This window comes from Phaethon aethereus (genome assembly GCF_964289735.1).
Source record: "Phaethon aethereus genome assembly, chromosome: 1".
NCBI lineage: Eukaryota > Metazoa > Chordata > Aves > Phaethontiformes > Phaethontidae > Phaethon > Phaethon aethereus.
The window spans coordinates 102,368,594-102,384,905 of NC_138575.1; the positions used below are offsets into that span (position 1 = coordinate 102,368,594).

A 16,312-nucleotide genomic window follows, 5' to 3' on the forward strand; every position below is an offset into this window, starting at 1 on the left:
GCTTCTTAATGAATATTTAAAAGCTGAAATGGAGTTAAACTTCACTAGAATTAAATTGACAATCTGATGAGAAATGGGGGTGCAGCATCAGTAGTTGTCAGTGTTGTAGACTATGTAATCCAATTTTGCACTTACTTTTCTTGTGGCCTAGGGATTATTCCAGATATGTCTGGTCATCTGTTAAATATTTAAAATTATATGTATGAACTTTGTTGCCAGTTTTATTGCCCTGAAATGTTACCAATAATACATATGCATGTTACAAAATGTAAACATTTTGTTTTCAGAACTTAAACTCTCATGTGAATTTACATATTTAAAAAAGGCAGGATAGTATAGCTACACAATCCTACTTGACTGATGCCAGTAACATAAAAAACCTTTACGCTAAACAGTCTGTGGTTGAGAGGTCAATTTTATGCCAAGTATCTGTCTGATTGTGTGTTTGCAGCTGTGGGGAAGTGTCAAACTGTGCAAAAAAGAAAAAGGTAAATTGAGTTATAGGCTGACCTGATGCTGGCTCCTCTTCTGTGGTGGTTGGCTCCTGATTTAACTAGCTACAGCCCTACCTGGCCTGTGACTGTGAAGGCCCCGCACATGTAGTCAGGATAATTAGGTGGGCGACCTTGTCTCTGCTGCAAGTTGCTAGAAGACCTTGAACAAGTCACATTGACCTCTCTAAACTTAAGGTTTTGGTTGGGATTTTTTGAGGATGGGGATAATGATTTTTATTTCCTTTGGAAATTACTTAACACTGTAGTGTGCATCCAACATAGTTGAAAACTAGAAATAAGCTACTCTGGGATTTCTCCAGCAAACCTGGGAAACAATCAGATTTTATGCAGAATTAATATGTTTTTACAGTAATTGTAACTTACCTTTGTTCTTATGCTCAGATTTCTCTATCCATACCAGAATTCTTACTGGAGGGCGCATTTTTCACATCAACGTGGTTGTTTGAGAATTTGGATTAAATGAATGGTTCATATCTGTGAGATTCCTGTGAAATATCTTGGTATGTTCAGTAGAAATACTTAACTTTGATACTTGTCATCAGTCATGTGAAATATTCTAGACACAGGGTTGGAGATATATCCCACATAACTACTTAGGTGAAACACAAATTAGAAACCCTGTTCTGCTAAAGGGCACCTTCATGATTTCTGTTTTATTAAAATGGGGTTGGATTTGCCTCACCAAAGGATTTAGTTATTCCTGTCTTATAAGGCCAACAGAAGAATATTTGAGACAGCATTCAGAGCTTTCCCTTGGGTTAACAAGGCTTTGGCTATGTATTGAAATGAATATAAATCCAAATCCAGGTGATGAGTTTGGAGAAGTTGTCAATGTTTGGTTATAAAATGAAAAAAAATAGAGGAATGTTGATGTCAGGACTACTAGGCAATTTGCTGATTTCACTTGAGAGAGATGTATAAACGGGAATAACAAACCAGAAATGCATGCACCTCATGTACAGATCATTTAGATGTGTGACTGAGGTGACAAAGACTTACTGAACAAAAGTTTGTGTTTTGTTATGTCTTCTATTGTTACTATCCATCTATCTACACTAGCTATGCTAGTCTCTGCCATTGCATATAATACTACTAATAATTTGTAAGTTCTAGTCCATGGTTTATGCAAACACAAGACTTTAAAGCATGTAATTATTTTTTTAAATTGACTGTTTCTAAAAAAACAGTTTAGTATTGTTTGCTTACCTGTTATTCATTGGTAGGACAAGATTGCAGTTCTGACAGAAATCTGAGGCTTCACTTAAACATTGCTTTTTACTATTCTATAGTCAGTATTCCTGCTGTAGAGAAAGCAGTATATTCAGTGGGCATAGTCATAAATGTGTCTGTACATATGTAAATACATTTAAGTAATTATTATAGTTTGGGGCTAAGTACTGCAAGTGGTTCTACATGTATGCTGGGGAGAGGGAAAGGAAAAGGAAAGCCCAGATGGACTAATTACAGAATCTTGTGTGCTGCTTCCACGGCAAAATTGGCTAGAACGAAGACACAGGAAAACTAACTGTTATTGAGGTGAGCAACAGATGAATGTAGTTGCTGTTATCCTGATCATTACCTGTAATTAAGGAACAGTTTTCTGAAGGATTGACAGTGTTGAAATCAATGGCAGTATGGACAGTGAATTTTCTGAGAGCAGAATATATCATTAAATGTGCCTGTATTGTATAGGCAGACACCACTTGTGTAGAAAATAAATAAATAAATAATTTTAAAAAACAGAAATTAAACACAACATACAGTTCTTTTAGTCTAAAATATCATCTACTTGTATTAGATATGGACATAAACAGGACATTTAAATGGATGGAGAAATTCCATAGTATAATGTATGGACTGCATGTTGGTAAGCTTTATTGAAATCATTTTATGTGATACATTAACAGACAGGTTGGTGATCAGTATTTGAATATTGTATGTTGCTGACATGAAATTTGACTTTATTCAGAAGCATCACATTGTGTTACTCCATGACTTACAATAATGATAGCATAAAATTATGTGATATTTAGTACAGTAATGTAGAAGATACAAAGATGTGTTTGAAATAATTTTTAATAACCAAGAAGATTAATTTCCTGTAACTTGAAAGCACTCAGAGATAATAGAAAAGAAAATTTTGTTTGGTTCCATGAGCATGAGAAGCATGAGAACTTCATTTTCAGTGTTTCTGAATGTGATAAATCAGAGCTGAGATAGTTTGGGAGTCGCTAATCATGATTTGGTGTGTTTGAAAATCAAGCTTGTGAGTTTTTCTACAAACACATCAAAACAGACTCTGTTTTAAAAACCAAATGCCTGATTTTATAAGAACAATTCAGCATTCTTTGCATCTGAAATTGCACACCTGTACAATTACCTGTCTGTTCTGGGCATTTATATATTCCCCATGATTACAGTAATTTTGCTTGTGTGCACAAACTCCTGACTTGTACATGCAGATAGAGCAGGAACTTAAATAAATTGCACATACAAATCCTTACTTGAATGTGCTATCTTGGTAACCATAATTAAAAATGTAAGCATATTTTCAAGCCTCTCGTTTTAAAAATTAGATGATATAAAGTATTTCTTAAAGTGGGTTAGATTGTACTCTCATTGCTATGATTTCTTTCTAATTATAATATTGTAAAAGAGACAGTTACACAGAGAAAAAAAGAATTGCATAGTTTTAGCTGATTTATTAAAAAAACAATTGGTTTGTGAAAATTGTGAACACAAAAATGAGCATTGAAATCTTAAATCATTAAAAACTACAGTCTTATAATAAGGCCATAACAAGAAATGGTATCCTTGTAAATAGTGACTGTACTATTCTTCAAGTTTTTATTGTTAACAACTGCCTGTAAGATTATTACGTTCCTTCAAGGTATGCCTTCTCTAGAAAGCTGTTCTACAGTGTTGTAATAAAGTAATAAGTCATGTCAGGGAGAGCTTTAGTAGGCTTTCAGTGTACACCTTGAGTGTGTTCTGAGGCATGAAGCCAAGTGCCATTAATTATTTGAGAAGTGTGCTGGTAACTTACTATCCCTACACAGAAAATCAGTCTGACATGATGCCAGTCAACAAATGTCATTGCTACAAGTAGCAGGCTGAAAGTTTTGGCACTTGTCAAAAGTTGAAACCTTACAGAATCACATGTATATGGTAGCATTTGAAAAAGGATATCATAAGATTGACAAACTGCTCTCTCTATATAAAAAATTTTCACACATATATCTAGTAAGAAAGCACTTTAAATTTTGTAAACTATCTGGGAGGAAGCACTTTGAAACTTTCTGATAGCAGGAGGTATTTTTCTAGAATTTAATTATTATGCTCAGATCCAGAGATGACAATTTTATAATTCTTATCACCACTCTGAGAGTGTTCTTTTTTAATATTCCAATACAGAAAAATCTTTTTGGAAACCAACACCACATTGACCACTACCTGAATGTATTTATGATACTGGGGAAAACCTTACAAACAATTTAACAGATACTTACTTAAATGAGACAACAAAGCTAGCCATGCGACTGAATTGGGGGATCCATCTTTTTACGATCATTGTGACAACAGAGGGAAAAAAAGAAGAAAAAGAGGAGGCTATAGCTTAAATGGGCTTGACCATTTATTCAGCCCCTATACTAGCACCAGCACTGCAGAGCAATCATCTGCTGTGGGTTTGCATTCATTGGGATCACGAAAGATACACGAATGAGTACCTCTTTGTAAAAATGCTGCTTTAACTTTTATGATATAGCAATAGATAATGTGCAAAAGGAACTAGCCACAAAATGGACCTGATGTCTGCAGATCATTTCTTCCTCTTTCAGAACGAAATATTTGATACAGTCTAATCACAACTGGTCCCTTCCACAGTTGTAATAAATAATATTTCTTACTGCTGTTTTTTAGACTTCTCTTTTGTAGTGTTCACTGCAGTGTTGAGAAACTTACCACACTCCTGCCTTATCCCTCCCCCCAAAAGCCCTTCCAGCTACAACTGTAGCCTAACCACTATTTCAGCTTCCCTTTATGAAAAGCAATTTGACATGCTGAACAGCTCCCAGCACTGTTAAATAAACTACTCCCTATGTGCATTATGATATGGTTTTCTTTGGTCTAACAGATTTTCTTGATTTTCATATTGCTTTGCTACAGCAGCAACAGTTTCCTTCTTTTATTTTTGGAAATGGTAAAGAAACCTACAGAAGAATCTGTCCTCTTCAAAAATGTGAGGAGGGATATACCACTGCAACATTCATCGCATAGGAGTAGACATGCTCCCCTCACTTTACAGTGCGCAAATTCTTCCATTTCGCTTGTGCACCTGCAGTGAACTAAACACATTAAATAGAAATTATTAAAGTTTACCTGGAGATTCAAGCATTCTCTCCACTATTCTGACACGTGCCAGTGAGCTTTCCTGAGTAGTGCCGGCTACTGAAGTATGCTCCTCCTTTTTGGTCCTTTCTGTTACCAGTTTACAAAGAAGCCAGGGCAGCTGAGTAGAGGCATACTACTTCTACCCTAAAGATACTCTGCAGCAAAGATGCTGAGGTGTTGACTATTACAGCTGATTATCTAGTATTTCGGTTTTCAGGATTTGCGTAGGTGCAGAACACTCCTTGGCATTGACGTTGCTGCAGGTCACTCAGATACCAGCTTTTTACTGGACAGGGCTGAAGGAATGAAGAAAGCATTTTCTTAAAAATACAGCTTTGCAATAATGGAACAATGATTAAAAAGCAATAAAATGCATTCCTACAAGTATACTTCAAAATGAAGAGTTTTCACAGCTGCTGCGGACAGATTTTGGGACTCAATGAGTAACTTCTGCCGATTACACCAGCACTGCATTGCCCTGAACTGTGCAGGAAGGTCTGCTTTTGTTTTGATTTTAGCCCAAGTTTGCTTTTCAGTGTTGGAGCTTATACGGGCATACATAAAAGGACCTAACAAAATGAAACTGTACAGTCATCTCTGGGTCCCCCTTTAGGAAGATATATCCGAGCTAAACACACACACAAGTTAAGTTGCAGTAAGTTGCAATATAGCAACTTTCCCTAAAAAATTAACTGCATTGACTCATCAGTACAGTTTATAAAATGTGGTTAAGGGGTAATTTTAAAAGGTTGCAGATCTTCTGTGAAGCAGTGTAGCTCTTATTTTTATGGATATGGTCTTGATCTGTAGTTTCAATGCTTGATATTTCCAGTCAAATGAGCCTCTTTTCAGCTGCTTATAATTTTGCCAATTTTGTATTCATTCGTGCTGAAACATTCTTACCTGCCATCTTCCTGTTGTAGTAGTAAATTTCATTTGCTATATTAGTTTTGGAAAAAATAATTCAGCTAGTTCTAAGAATTAAGTGAAAAACAAAGTTTTATCAGTATTGAAAACATTTTCCATCTCTTTCTTTGAGTAGTACCTATACATTTAGAATCATACTCTTAAATTCTAGTCTATATGAAAGTGCTTAGAATGCTCTTTTTTATTTTTTTGAAACTACATAAATCAGTCCTTAGTCAAGATTTTTTAAAGAAGAGGTTAACAATGTAAAATATACATCTACAGGAAAAATCTATAAATAAGGTAACAAATACAATGGGTAGGCAACCTGTCAAAGTATCGTTCTCCTTGTGATTAACAAAGAAAAGAGCACCAGTTACATGTATTATTCCTGTACCTTGTCTCCATCTTGCCTGTAAATGAAGGGGAGCCAGGATATGGATACACAGTCTTCCTCACAGATCTTTCAAAATCCTTTTATTACTAGGCAATGGTAGTCTCCAGCAGCAATACTGTCCTGGTTTCAGCTGGGGTAGAATTAATTTTCTTCCTAGTAGCTGGTATAGAGCTATGTTTTGGATTTAGTATGAGAATAATGTTGATAACACACTGATGTTTTAGTTGTTGCTAAGCAGTGTTTACACTAACTCAAGGACTTTTCAGCTTCTCGTGCTCTATTGACTAAGAAGGCTGGAGACGCGCAAGAAGCTGGGAGGGGGCACAGCCAGGACAGCTGACCCAAACTGGCCGAAGGAATATTCCATGCCATACAATGTCATGCTCAGTATATAAACTAGGGGAAAGCTGGCCAGGGGACTGGCGGGGTGTTGGTTGGTGAATGGTGAGCAATTGCATCACGTATCACTTGCTCTGTGTGTTCTTTTATCATTATTATTACTATTTTATTTTATTTCAATTATTAAACTGTTCTTATCTCAACCCATGAGTTTTTTCACTTTTACTCTTCCAATTCTTTCCACCATCCCACCAGGGGAGAGTGAGCGAGCAGCTGCGTGGTGCTCAATTGCTGGCTGGGGTTAAACCACAACAAATACGAAAAGCAGCTTAAGTCACTGAGTAATTATTGCTCTGTATGTGAAAAGCAAAGTTCTATAAGACAGTTTGTTTTCACACTGCAAAAGCTATTTGAGTCACCTCAGTAGCAAACAAGGTGTTTCTCTTTGTTGTTATCAGAAGTCTTTAATTGCCAACTTAAAAGTCTTTGAGAAGCAGCTGACAAAGCACCTTAAGAAGTGCAGAATAGTATACACCTGTGCTGGGTAGTACAGATCCCAGCTCTTTGATGCGCTATTGAATTGTATATAATATGACAGGCAGTGATAAAATTAATGTCATTGATTGTTCTCCTTGTCTGTGTGAATTTTTTGGATAAACCACAGATTCTTTAAAAACGGGGTATGTGACCTGAATCATTGCTTAAGTTATTGTATTGCAACTAACGTTTTATACAGAGAAAAACTGCATTGATGTGAACTGAAAATACTGTTTGATATATACCAATTATCTCTTTTGTTATTTCTTCTAATCATTTTAAGAAAAAACCTCAATAAAATATTGAAATATGGGAATGACAGAAAGTGAGTCACTGGGTGTTGTGGTTTAGCCCCAGCCAGCAGTTAAGCACCACGCAGCCGCTCGCTCAATCCCACCTCCCCCAGTGGGACAGGAGAGAGAATTGGGAAAAACTCACGGGTTGAGATAAAAACAGTTTAATAGGACCGCAAGAGAGAAGGAAACAACAATGATAACAACAGTAATAATACCAACAGAGGAATGTACAAGAAAAGTGATGCCCAGTACAGCGATTGCTCACCACCCAGTGATCAATAGCCTGTCCCCGAGCAGCGATTCCCACCCCGCGGCTAACTCCAGTTTATGTACTGGGCATGGTGTTATATGGTGGGGAATATCTCTCTGGCCAGCCTGGGTGAGCTGTCCCATCTGGACATTCCCCCATTTTTCTGGGGGAAAAAAAGAATTGTCACAAAGAGAAAGAACAATTAATTTCATTTACCTATCTTCATTATGTAGATATATTTGAGGAAGCAGCCTTATACCTGCCTCTTTTTCGTTTGTCTCCCTTGTTCCTCTCCAAAGTCAAGGATGTGAGTAATGCTCATATCTGTTCTCCAGGTCAGAGAATAGAAATATTAGAGAGCAGAAGATATTGTCAAGAGAAGAGATTGACTGGAGCATACAAACACAGATGTATTTAAGTGCGTATCAAAGCACATGGAAATACAATCCATCAAATTTACTGCAAAAAAAAAAAAAGGAAAATCAGTCTATTGTCCCCCAAAAGTTGGTCATTCTGTCACTAAGTTTCCTAGGGGTGTCTGTTGTCCCCTCCTTACCATCTGTAGGAACTGAACAAAACTAGTCTCTTGCTTTCTTGATACATGATGTCTTTTATTCTTGTGATTTCAACTAACCAGCCTGTTCCGTAATTTATAATCTATTATGGCTGGTCTTCCTCCAACGGGTTCTTCATGATGGCTCATGTACCTAGCAACTCCTCCTCATGTTTGAACATGACCCAGAGTGAATCCCCTCTCTTTTCTCACAGTCCATTCATGACCTGAATAAAACAATGACCATGTGAAGAAAGAAAAGACATGTGATTACTTAATCAGATAGTACTCACATTCAAAGGTTGTCATCATAACTTCATTGTCCTTCTTCTGTAACATCCTAATCTTGACTTTGTGATCATATTCTGCCTTTTGTAATACACAACGTGCATCTTTTATTACATTCTTTTCTCTTGTTTATTTCTATATAGTTCTTTGTTCTTTTCCGTGTACTTTTACTAAAATATAAATTGGTTAAAGTAATATTTTATTTCCTTGTTTCTGCACAGTGGTAGAACAGAACAGGCCTTATTAGATTGCCCATTTTATAAAGTGATGAGATATCAGAGGGGTAAGAGGACTTTAAAATTTGAATAATTATATATTGACAGAACATAACGAATATGAAAGATGTCAGTCTTGTAGTGCATTAGCGGGTTTCAGTAAGCAATTTAAAAAAATGTATGAGGTGGAAAAGCATAGAAAATTATGTGTTTCAGAAAGATTAAAACACCTCTTCCACAGCTACTGATGGTTGCCATTCATTGTAAATGACAACATAGTCTCTTCTATTTTAATCTGTTTGATGAGTTCTCAGCAAGCTATAAAAATCCCACTTTCATGAGAAATGTTTTACACACGCAGACCAACAAGTGTCAGACATACCTAAAAGTTGCTCCTAAGTTTCCTTTGGACTCCTCTTATGTCAACTAACTTGATAATGACCAATTCAGATGATGTAAAACTGAAACAACTGAAAACTGGAATCAATTTATTTCTTTCACAATGACATGCTCCCACAGAGCAGTGAAAATGCCCTCTTTTTTTAAAGCATCAAGGTTTATGACCACAAAGATGAGCACCCTGTTTGCATTTTTCAGATTTCCTGTCTATACATCATACCCCGCCCCTCAAGCTGGGGAAGAACTTAATGGCCATAGCAGTCTTGAGCAGCAAAGACTCTTTTGCAAGAAAGTCCACAACTGTATTTTGTAGTAACTGACCCATGACCTTATTTACTGAACTGGGTAATTCAAAAGTCCTTAAAAATACTGGCACATCCAACACGGGATGAAGCCCTCACTCCTCACTGCCTGAATAATGCCGCAAGACCAGGGCCTACGGCCCGCCAGCCTACGCACAGGTCAGCCTTCGGTTGCCTTCCCCTGGGGTTGGATACATGTCCGGTTTCCCAGAGGGATCTCAGTGAAGTATGGCGTTCTCTGCGCTTGCTGTGATATATATCCAGCTATTGGTTTAGGTTGTTGGGGCACCATGGGGGCGAGAACCTCGGGGGCCGCCAGGCAGGGCCTGTTGCACCACCTTGGGCCTTTGGTGGTGGACTGGGCCAGGATGTTGGTCCACAGGTGGGCCTCGCTCAGCAGGCCCCATGGCTAGGCAGGCCAGGGCTGTGACATGGCGGAGCTGCAGCCTAGGCAGGGATCAAGCCCTCAGCCGAAAGCAGCTCCCACAGGTGGCGGTCAGCCTCACAGCCGAGGAGCCTTTCCCCATGGCCCCAGTGGGATGGGGCCACCCTCGGCTGCACCGACTCTGAGCTGGCCCTGAGCCCCAGCAGCCAAAGCCCTGGCACGGGAATGCGCTTCCGGCCCTTAGGGGTGGTAATGGCCATAGACTGACCATTCGGAAGGGCAGCTTCCCACACCATCTTGCGCCACACGTGTTCCTGTTTGGAACAGCTAAGATCATATCTCATCTTATTTGGTAAGATAAGTGTCTTTGGGCTCCAGTGTACAATGCACCTCTAAAGTTTTTCCAGTCTGCTTCAATATTTCTGCAAATAGCATCAACAGTGCTAAACTGCTTTGTGACTGCTTGATAAATGCCTTCTCCCATTCTCTGCCCAGGCTGGGAGACTAGCAAGCCATGAATACTTTCTTTAGGAGTTCACCAGATCTCTGCATAGTGTTAACTTCTCTTTGTATGCATCTATGTATAATACAAACAAAATTAAATGTCATACATTAAATATTAAATAAGGAAAATGATATTAATTACAGAATTTCTATAGTTTAAAAACCTCATAGTCAAATCCTGATAAGGCTGTAGTAAAGCACATTTATAGATGTGTTATCTTTTATGAAGCCAATTAAATTATCAGTGCTTCTCTGGTATCTCTTTGGAGAAAACTTTAGTGTCTTTGAATTGTTCATTCAGATACCCTGCTAATTACTTAACCATTAAGACAATATAATATCTTCCCCCAGGCTTTACAAAAGTCACATCTCATACAGTTCATATAATTAGGAAGTCACAAAGTCACTTATGTTAGATAACATTAGGGAAAACAAGATGCCTTCCAGTGATTTAGAAGTTAGAAAAAGATTATGTGTGGTAACAAAGATAAAAAAAAACTTTAGGTTTTTTTGAATAGTCATCATTAGAAGATTTTTCAGACAGCAGCTTTTCATAGTTTAAATTTTAGTTTACGCTGATATATGCACAAATAATTTGTGAAAATGGTAGATGCAATAACTATTAGCTGAGTGAAGAAAATGTTATGACAAACACTTTGAAAATACTATATATTAACCCAGACAAAATGAAACTTACTGAATACATAAACACCTGGAACAAACTTTTAACTCACTTGTAATGTATTTACATTGGGTATGATTTTGCATGGGAAAGATGCCTTTTTTCCTGTCGTGTTTAAGCCCAGCCAACAACCAAGCACCACACGGCAGCTCGCTCACTCCCTCTCTGTGGGATATGGGGGAGAGAGTCAGAAGAGCAAAAGTGAGAAAATTCATGGCTTGAGGTAAAGAGAGTTTAATAGGTAAAGCAAAAGCTGCATGCACAAGAAAAGCAAAACAAGGAATTAATTCACCACTTCCCATCAGCAGGCAGGTGTTCAGCCATCTCCAGGAAAGTAGGGCTCCATCACACATAACAGTGACTCAGGAAGACAAAACACCGTATCTCCAAACGTCCCTCACTTCCTTCTTCTTCCCCCAGCTTTTATTGCTGAGCATGACGTCATATGTTATGGAATATCCCTTTGGTCATTTGGGGTCAGCTGTCCCGGCTGTGTCCCCTCCCAACTTCTTGTGCACCCCCAGCCTCCTCACTGGTGGGGAGGGGTGAGAAGCAGAAAAGGCCTTGACCCTGTGTAAGCACTGCTCAGTGGTAACGAAACATCCCTGCGTCATCAGCACTGTTTCCAGCACAAATCCAAAACATGGCCTCATAGCCACTATGAAGAAAATTAACTCTATCCCAGCCAAAACCAGCACATTTCCTTCTCCAAATACAAAACCACAACACGCTTACAATTAAAAGTTTCTGAATTTCTGATTTGCCCATCAGGTAGTTTGTACACTAGGTAATTTTGTCTGTCTGAAACCACCACAGGAGAATAAACAGTAGAAATAGTAGAAAGCTAGGCAAAATCTGAGGAACTTGGTTAAAATTAAGCAGGTAAGTAAGCCTATTGATTAATCCCTTTACAGAGTCATATCGTAATCAGTATTTTAGATAGCACGTGACTTTAGGACTTTGAAGTTGAATACAACATCTAGTGCTTGTGTATGGTTTGGTATCCCAACCTGCAGTCCCACACAGGGTTTACATGCAGTATGCAACCTGCAATCTCATAGCAGAACATTTACAAACCCCAGTTTTACAAATTGTTATATGTAAGTCAGAAATTACAATGTAATGCATGTACCATTGATGACTTTGTGCAATTTTCCTGTAAATTTTAGTTGGAATTGCTGTGAGCTATAGTTGGCTTACAGTGGCCTTATACAACATTAAGCTCTACAAAGACACCCAAGGCCAAAGAACAGGAGAGATTCTTCTTTTCTTTAGAGGGAGACATGTCTCTGAAATCATAGCATTTGAGGCATTTCCTAAATGAGCTTTTAAAAACCTGGGTAGTAACTCTAGTGCTTGCAAATTTTCTGTGGAAAATAGTAAACTTAGCAATTGTTTTTGTTAATTGTGCCACTGAAACACAATATTTGTTAGCAGAATCTAAGCTTAGATATATACAGCAGCTGAAGTGCTGTATTTCAGATTCGTGCTGCATATTCATTGATTTTGGTAGAGTAACAGTTTATTTTCTTTCACCTTGAATGTTGGCAATCAGCACTGAGTTATGCAGAGAGTTGACTTATACCACGCTTGTGGTATATATAAGATCATTTGGGTGTTTTCAGCTTGTGTTATTTTATCTTGGTTATGAAGGTCTGGTTTTTATTTGAAAGTATCCAATAATCATGGTTGTGTGATTCTACATTTTTTGGGGGGAGGCAGGTTATCAATAGCTTTATAAACTTATCCATAGAAAAGCTTCCCTGATACCTTCCTCTGCCTCAGAATTTGTTGTACATACCTGCTTAATGGATAAATGCATTTGAGTTGTCTTCAAAAGAAGTAAAATTCTCCACTTATTTATCCATTATTTTTTCCTCATCTTTTCCACAAGTATGTATGTGCTTTCTTTTAAGAGATATACCAGATCAAAACCATAATTGCTTTAAATACATTACAGAATACCATTTCAGAATAAAACATTTACTTTTTTAAACTGGAAATGAGTCGTCTTCTCAAGTTTTATTTTGGAATAGTGGATTGCTTGAAATGATAAACAAAATATTTCTCTTGAAAGCGAATGCTATGTTTCCTTTGATCCAAAGCAGTTTGTCATTTGTGGGACAGAAGGAAAGGAAGAATGATTTCAGAACTGACAGACATGAATTTCAGAAGTAGTAAGGATTTTAAAGAGCACTCATTTTGCTTTGACTGAAAATATAACCTGGAATTGCTGACTCTTTAATCACAAACTTCTTTGTATCACACCATGTGTATGAAAGGTAGCTACTAAAAGCAAGAATTTAGTATTTATCCTCAGATAAGCCAGGGCACGATTTGGGCACGAGAAAAGAAGAAAAGTGTAGGCAAACGTAACACCCTTCTTCAATTTTTCCTTAGCTCCTCTTTTCCTTCCTTCCTTCCTTCCTTCCTTCCTTCCTTCCTTCCTTCCTTCCTTCCTTCCTTCCTTCCTTCCTTCCTTCCTTCCTTCCTTCCTTCCTTCCTTCCTTCCTTCCTTCCTTCCTTCCTTCCTTCCTTCCTTCCTTCCTTCCTTCCTTCCTTCCTTCCTTCCTTCCTTCCTTCCTTCCTTCCTTCCTTCCTTCCTTCCTTCCTCCCTCCCTCCCTCCCTCCCTCCCTCCCTTCCTCCCTCCCTCCCTTCCTCCTTTCCTTCTCTTCCTTCCCTTCCTTCCCTTCCTTCCTTTCCTTCCTTTCCTCCCTACAGCCTATATCTACAATGCTGCCTTCTTCCATGCACTAAACCTGCTGTCTTTCCAATCAGTAGAAAATTACCACTCACTATAATCACGATTGTATCAGCCCAGTAGCCTTCTTTCAAGGGGAAAATCCCTGCTGTTCCCACCCCTCTTACATCTAACACCAGAAATACTTTTCCTCCCCCCCCACCCCCCCCATCAGTGACAGCAGTGCAGGATTCCTCCCTAATGTCTATTCAGCAAAGTCAGAAGAACACACTGGGAGGAGAACTGCTGAAATTGTTGGGTCAAAATTAAGCTCTTAAAATTACATTTGAAAAAATGGGCTATTCGATTCTGATAAGCAATCAACGGTTATCTTTTTCAGTCCCATCTTCTCACTCCTTTCCCCTCAGAAACTAGTGAAATTGCTTTTTATATCAAGCAAGTCCTTTGGAATCAGAAGGAAAACTGATCTGTGTATATGTTATCTATGAGCTAGACAGTAACTCACTTAATATGAGCTGACAGTGAATCCATAAATGCATACTTTTAGGTACTTTTTAAAGAACACCTAATTTTAATATTGTTATTTTGTCTTATTACAAGAGAAGGAAATACTGCCTAGTTCCTCCAGCAATGTAAAGAAAATAGTCTTGAATATGTCAAAATGAAAAAAAGCCACATGGATCTTCGAAATGATATTTATAGCAATGGTTTCCATTATACTGCTGGAGGAGTCAGAAGGAATATGAGTCTGTACAGTCTATACATGTTTGAGTTGCTCTTTCATTTGTTTCAGTTCTGTTTTCGGATTGGGAAGCCAGAAGACAGTAACTGCAATACATGCTGGCATGTGTAAATGTGGTAGCTGGCAGGAGGAAGAGAGAAATCTCTGTTTAAACATGTGTGATGAAGTCTTGAGGATGGTTTTAAAATAATATGCAAATAATATGCCAGAATGCATACGTGGCAGATTTATGATAAGCTTTATTTTAACAAATTGTTTCTGCTTTAAAGGCCAACAAAAAGGCACGTAATGTTGTGCTGTGGTTAAGAACAGCAGGGACCCCTGCTCCAAGTGGTGAGCTCTGACCCTCGCGACATCCCCCAACCCCAGGGCAGCTGCTATCCGGGTTGTTCCCTGACACAATTAAGAGTGGCCTTAGGCTTGCGGTATTTTGTGCTAGAGGGTATCGGCATCTCCTCCCCACATCTCTGAAGGTGGTTGTAGCAGCACCTCCCAGCCTCTCACGCCAACAGGATGCAGAGGACCCAGCTGATGTGGCCCTTCTGCCAGAGGCTTCTCAGGGACTGTAGGCAAGTCAGACCTAGCTATAAATATACAGGGATGTCATCCTTGTCTCATTAAGGTGTTGTGAGGGTAAACATATTAAGCATTGCGAGTCTCCATTACTTAAATAAGGAAGCCATATAAATAGGTTTGGTGGATAAGATGACAGATGGAACCTACATAAAACACAGATAATGTGCTTTTGTATAGTGATGTTATTGAAGTTGTCTAGATAACAATCTCAGGCAGCCATGAGGACTGTCTGTAAATTTGGAAGCTGTCTCTTTTAATGATTTCCCATTATAGACAAAAAATAGATTTATATTTTTAAGTCCAGATAGCAAAATAAAAACCATGAAGAATTGTATGATCAAAATAGCATATATATCTAGGTTGGAAAGGAAAGAAGGTGCATTATAACTGCATGGAACAGATTTTACTTATGACCAAAACTTGCTTCTATTAATGAAACTTATGTTCTTGTTTTGCAGCTTGCAGGCCTGGATTCTATAAAGCATTTGCTGGAAATGTAAAGTGCTCCAAGTGTCCTCCACACAGTTTGACTTACGTAGAAGCAACTTCTGTCTGTCAGTGTGAGAAGGGTTACTTCAGAGCTGAGAAGGACCCACCAACTATGGCATGTACCCGTAAGTCTGATCAATACCGGTGTCTGCAATTCTTTTCTCCTGTGCCTCATTTATTTATTTTTGTATTTTTAAAAAATTATGAGTTTGTACATTTTACAAAGAATTCCATTCAAGGTAACCAAAAGAGATTTTTAAAATAAAAATTCAAACAGCATATTTCTATTTAGTCTAGACATCCCTAAAAAATACATGTTTCTTAGTTTGGTGACTTTTTAACTTGTAGTTCCGAGAGATAATACGAGGTATGTACTCATTGTCACATAGATAATAATGTTCAATTTTAACTACTAGTGTGTGTTTTAAATACATGAAAATATGCTTGTACAAAAACTTCCAAAAAACTGAGGAGTCATGTAAAGAAAAAAAACTTCTATGATGTACTCTGCTGTGTCCCCAGATTTAAAGGAAAACTGTAAGACAGATATCATCCCAACACAATTGAATAAAAACTAAACTCTTCAAAAAAGGACAAGAAAATCATAAAAAAAAGAAAAAAAGATGTATCCAATCAAAAGGAGATATAATTAAACCCACTTGCATATCATCTTCTTTCAACAGAGAGTTATTCCCTCTTATACAACTATGATAGTGAAAATTCTTTAGCTTTTAATAATTTTTTAATTATAACATTTTGTGATTTTTGACTAACCTAAATGTCATTAAGACAAAACTGATGCCCAGCAATCTAGGGGCAGAAATTCTGACTGAGAAGAGATTT

At 37.9% G+C, this 16,312-nt stretch overlaps 1 protein-coding gene across 1 annotated transcript in view; it reads left to right on the forward strand.

The window, feature by feature from the left end:
* The window catches only part of EPHA6 (EPH receptor A6), a gene marked incomplete at its 3' end in the record, with an annotated part of 529,988 nt that overhangs the window by 250,126 nt on the left and 263,550 nt on the right, over positions 1–16,312 (forward strand). Inside the window, exon 4 of the mRNA XM_082011392.1 lies at positions 15,439–15,594. Coding sequence (XP_081867518.1) covers positions 15,439–15,594 — 156 coding nt within the window. The remainder of the gene's footprint in view (positions 1–15,438; positions 15,595–16,312) is intronic.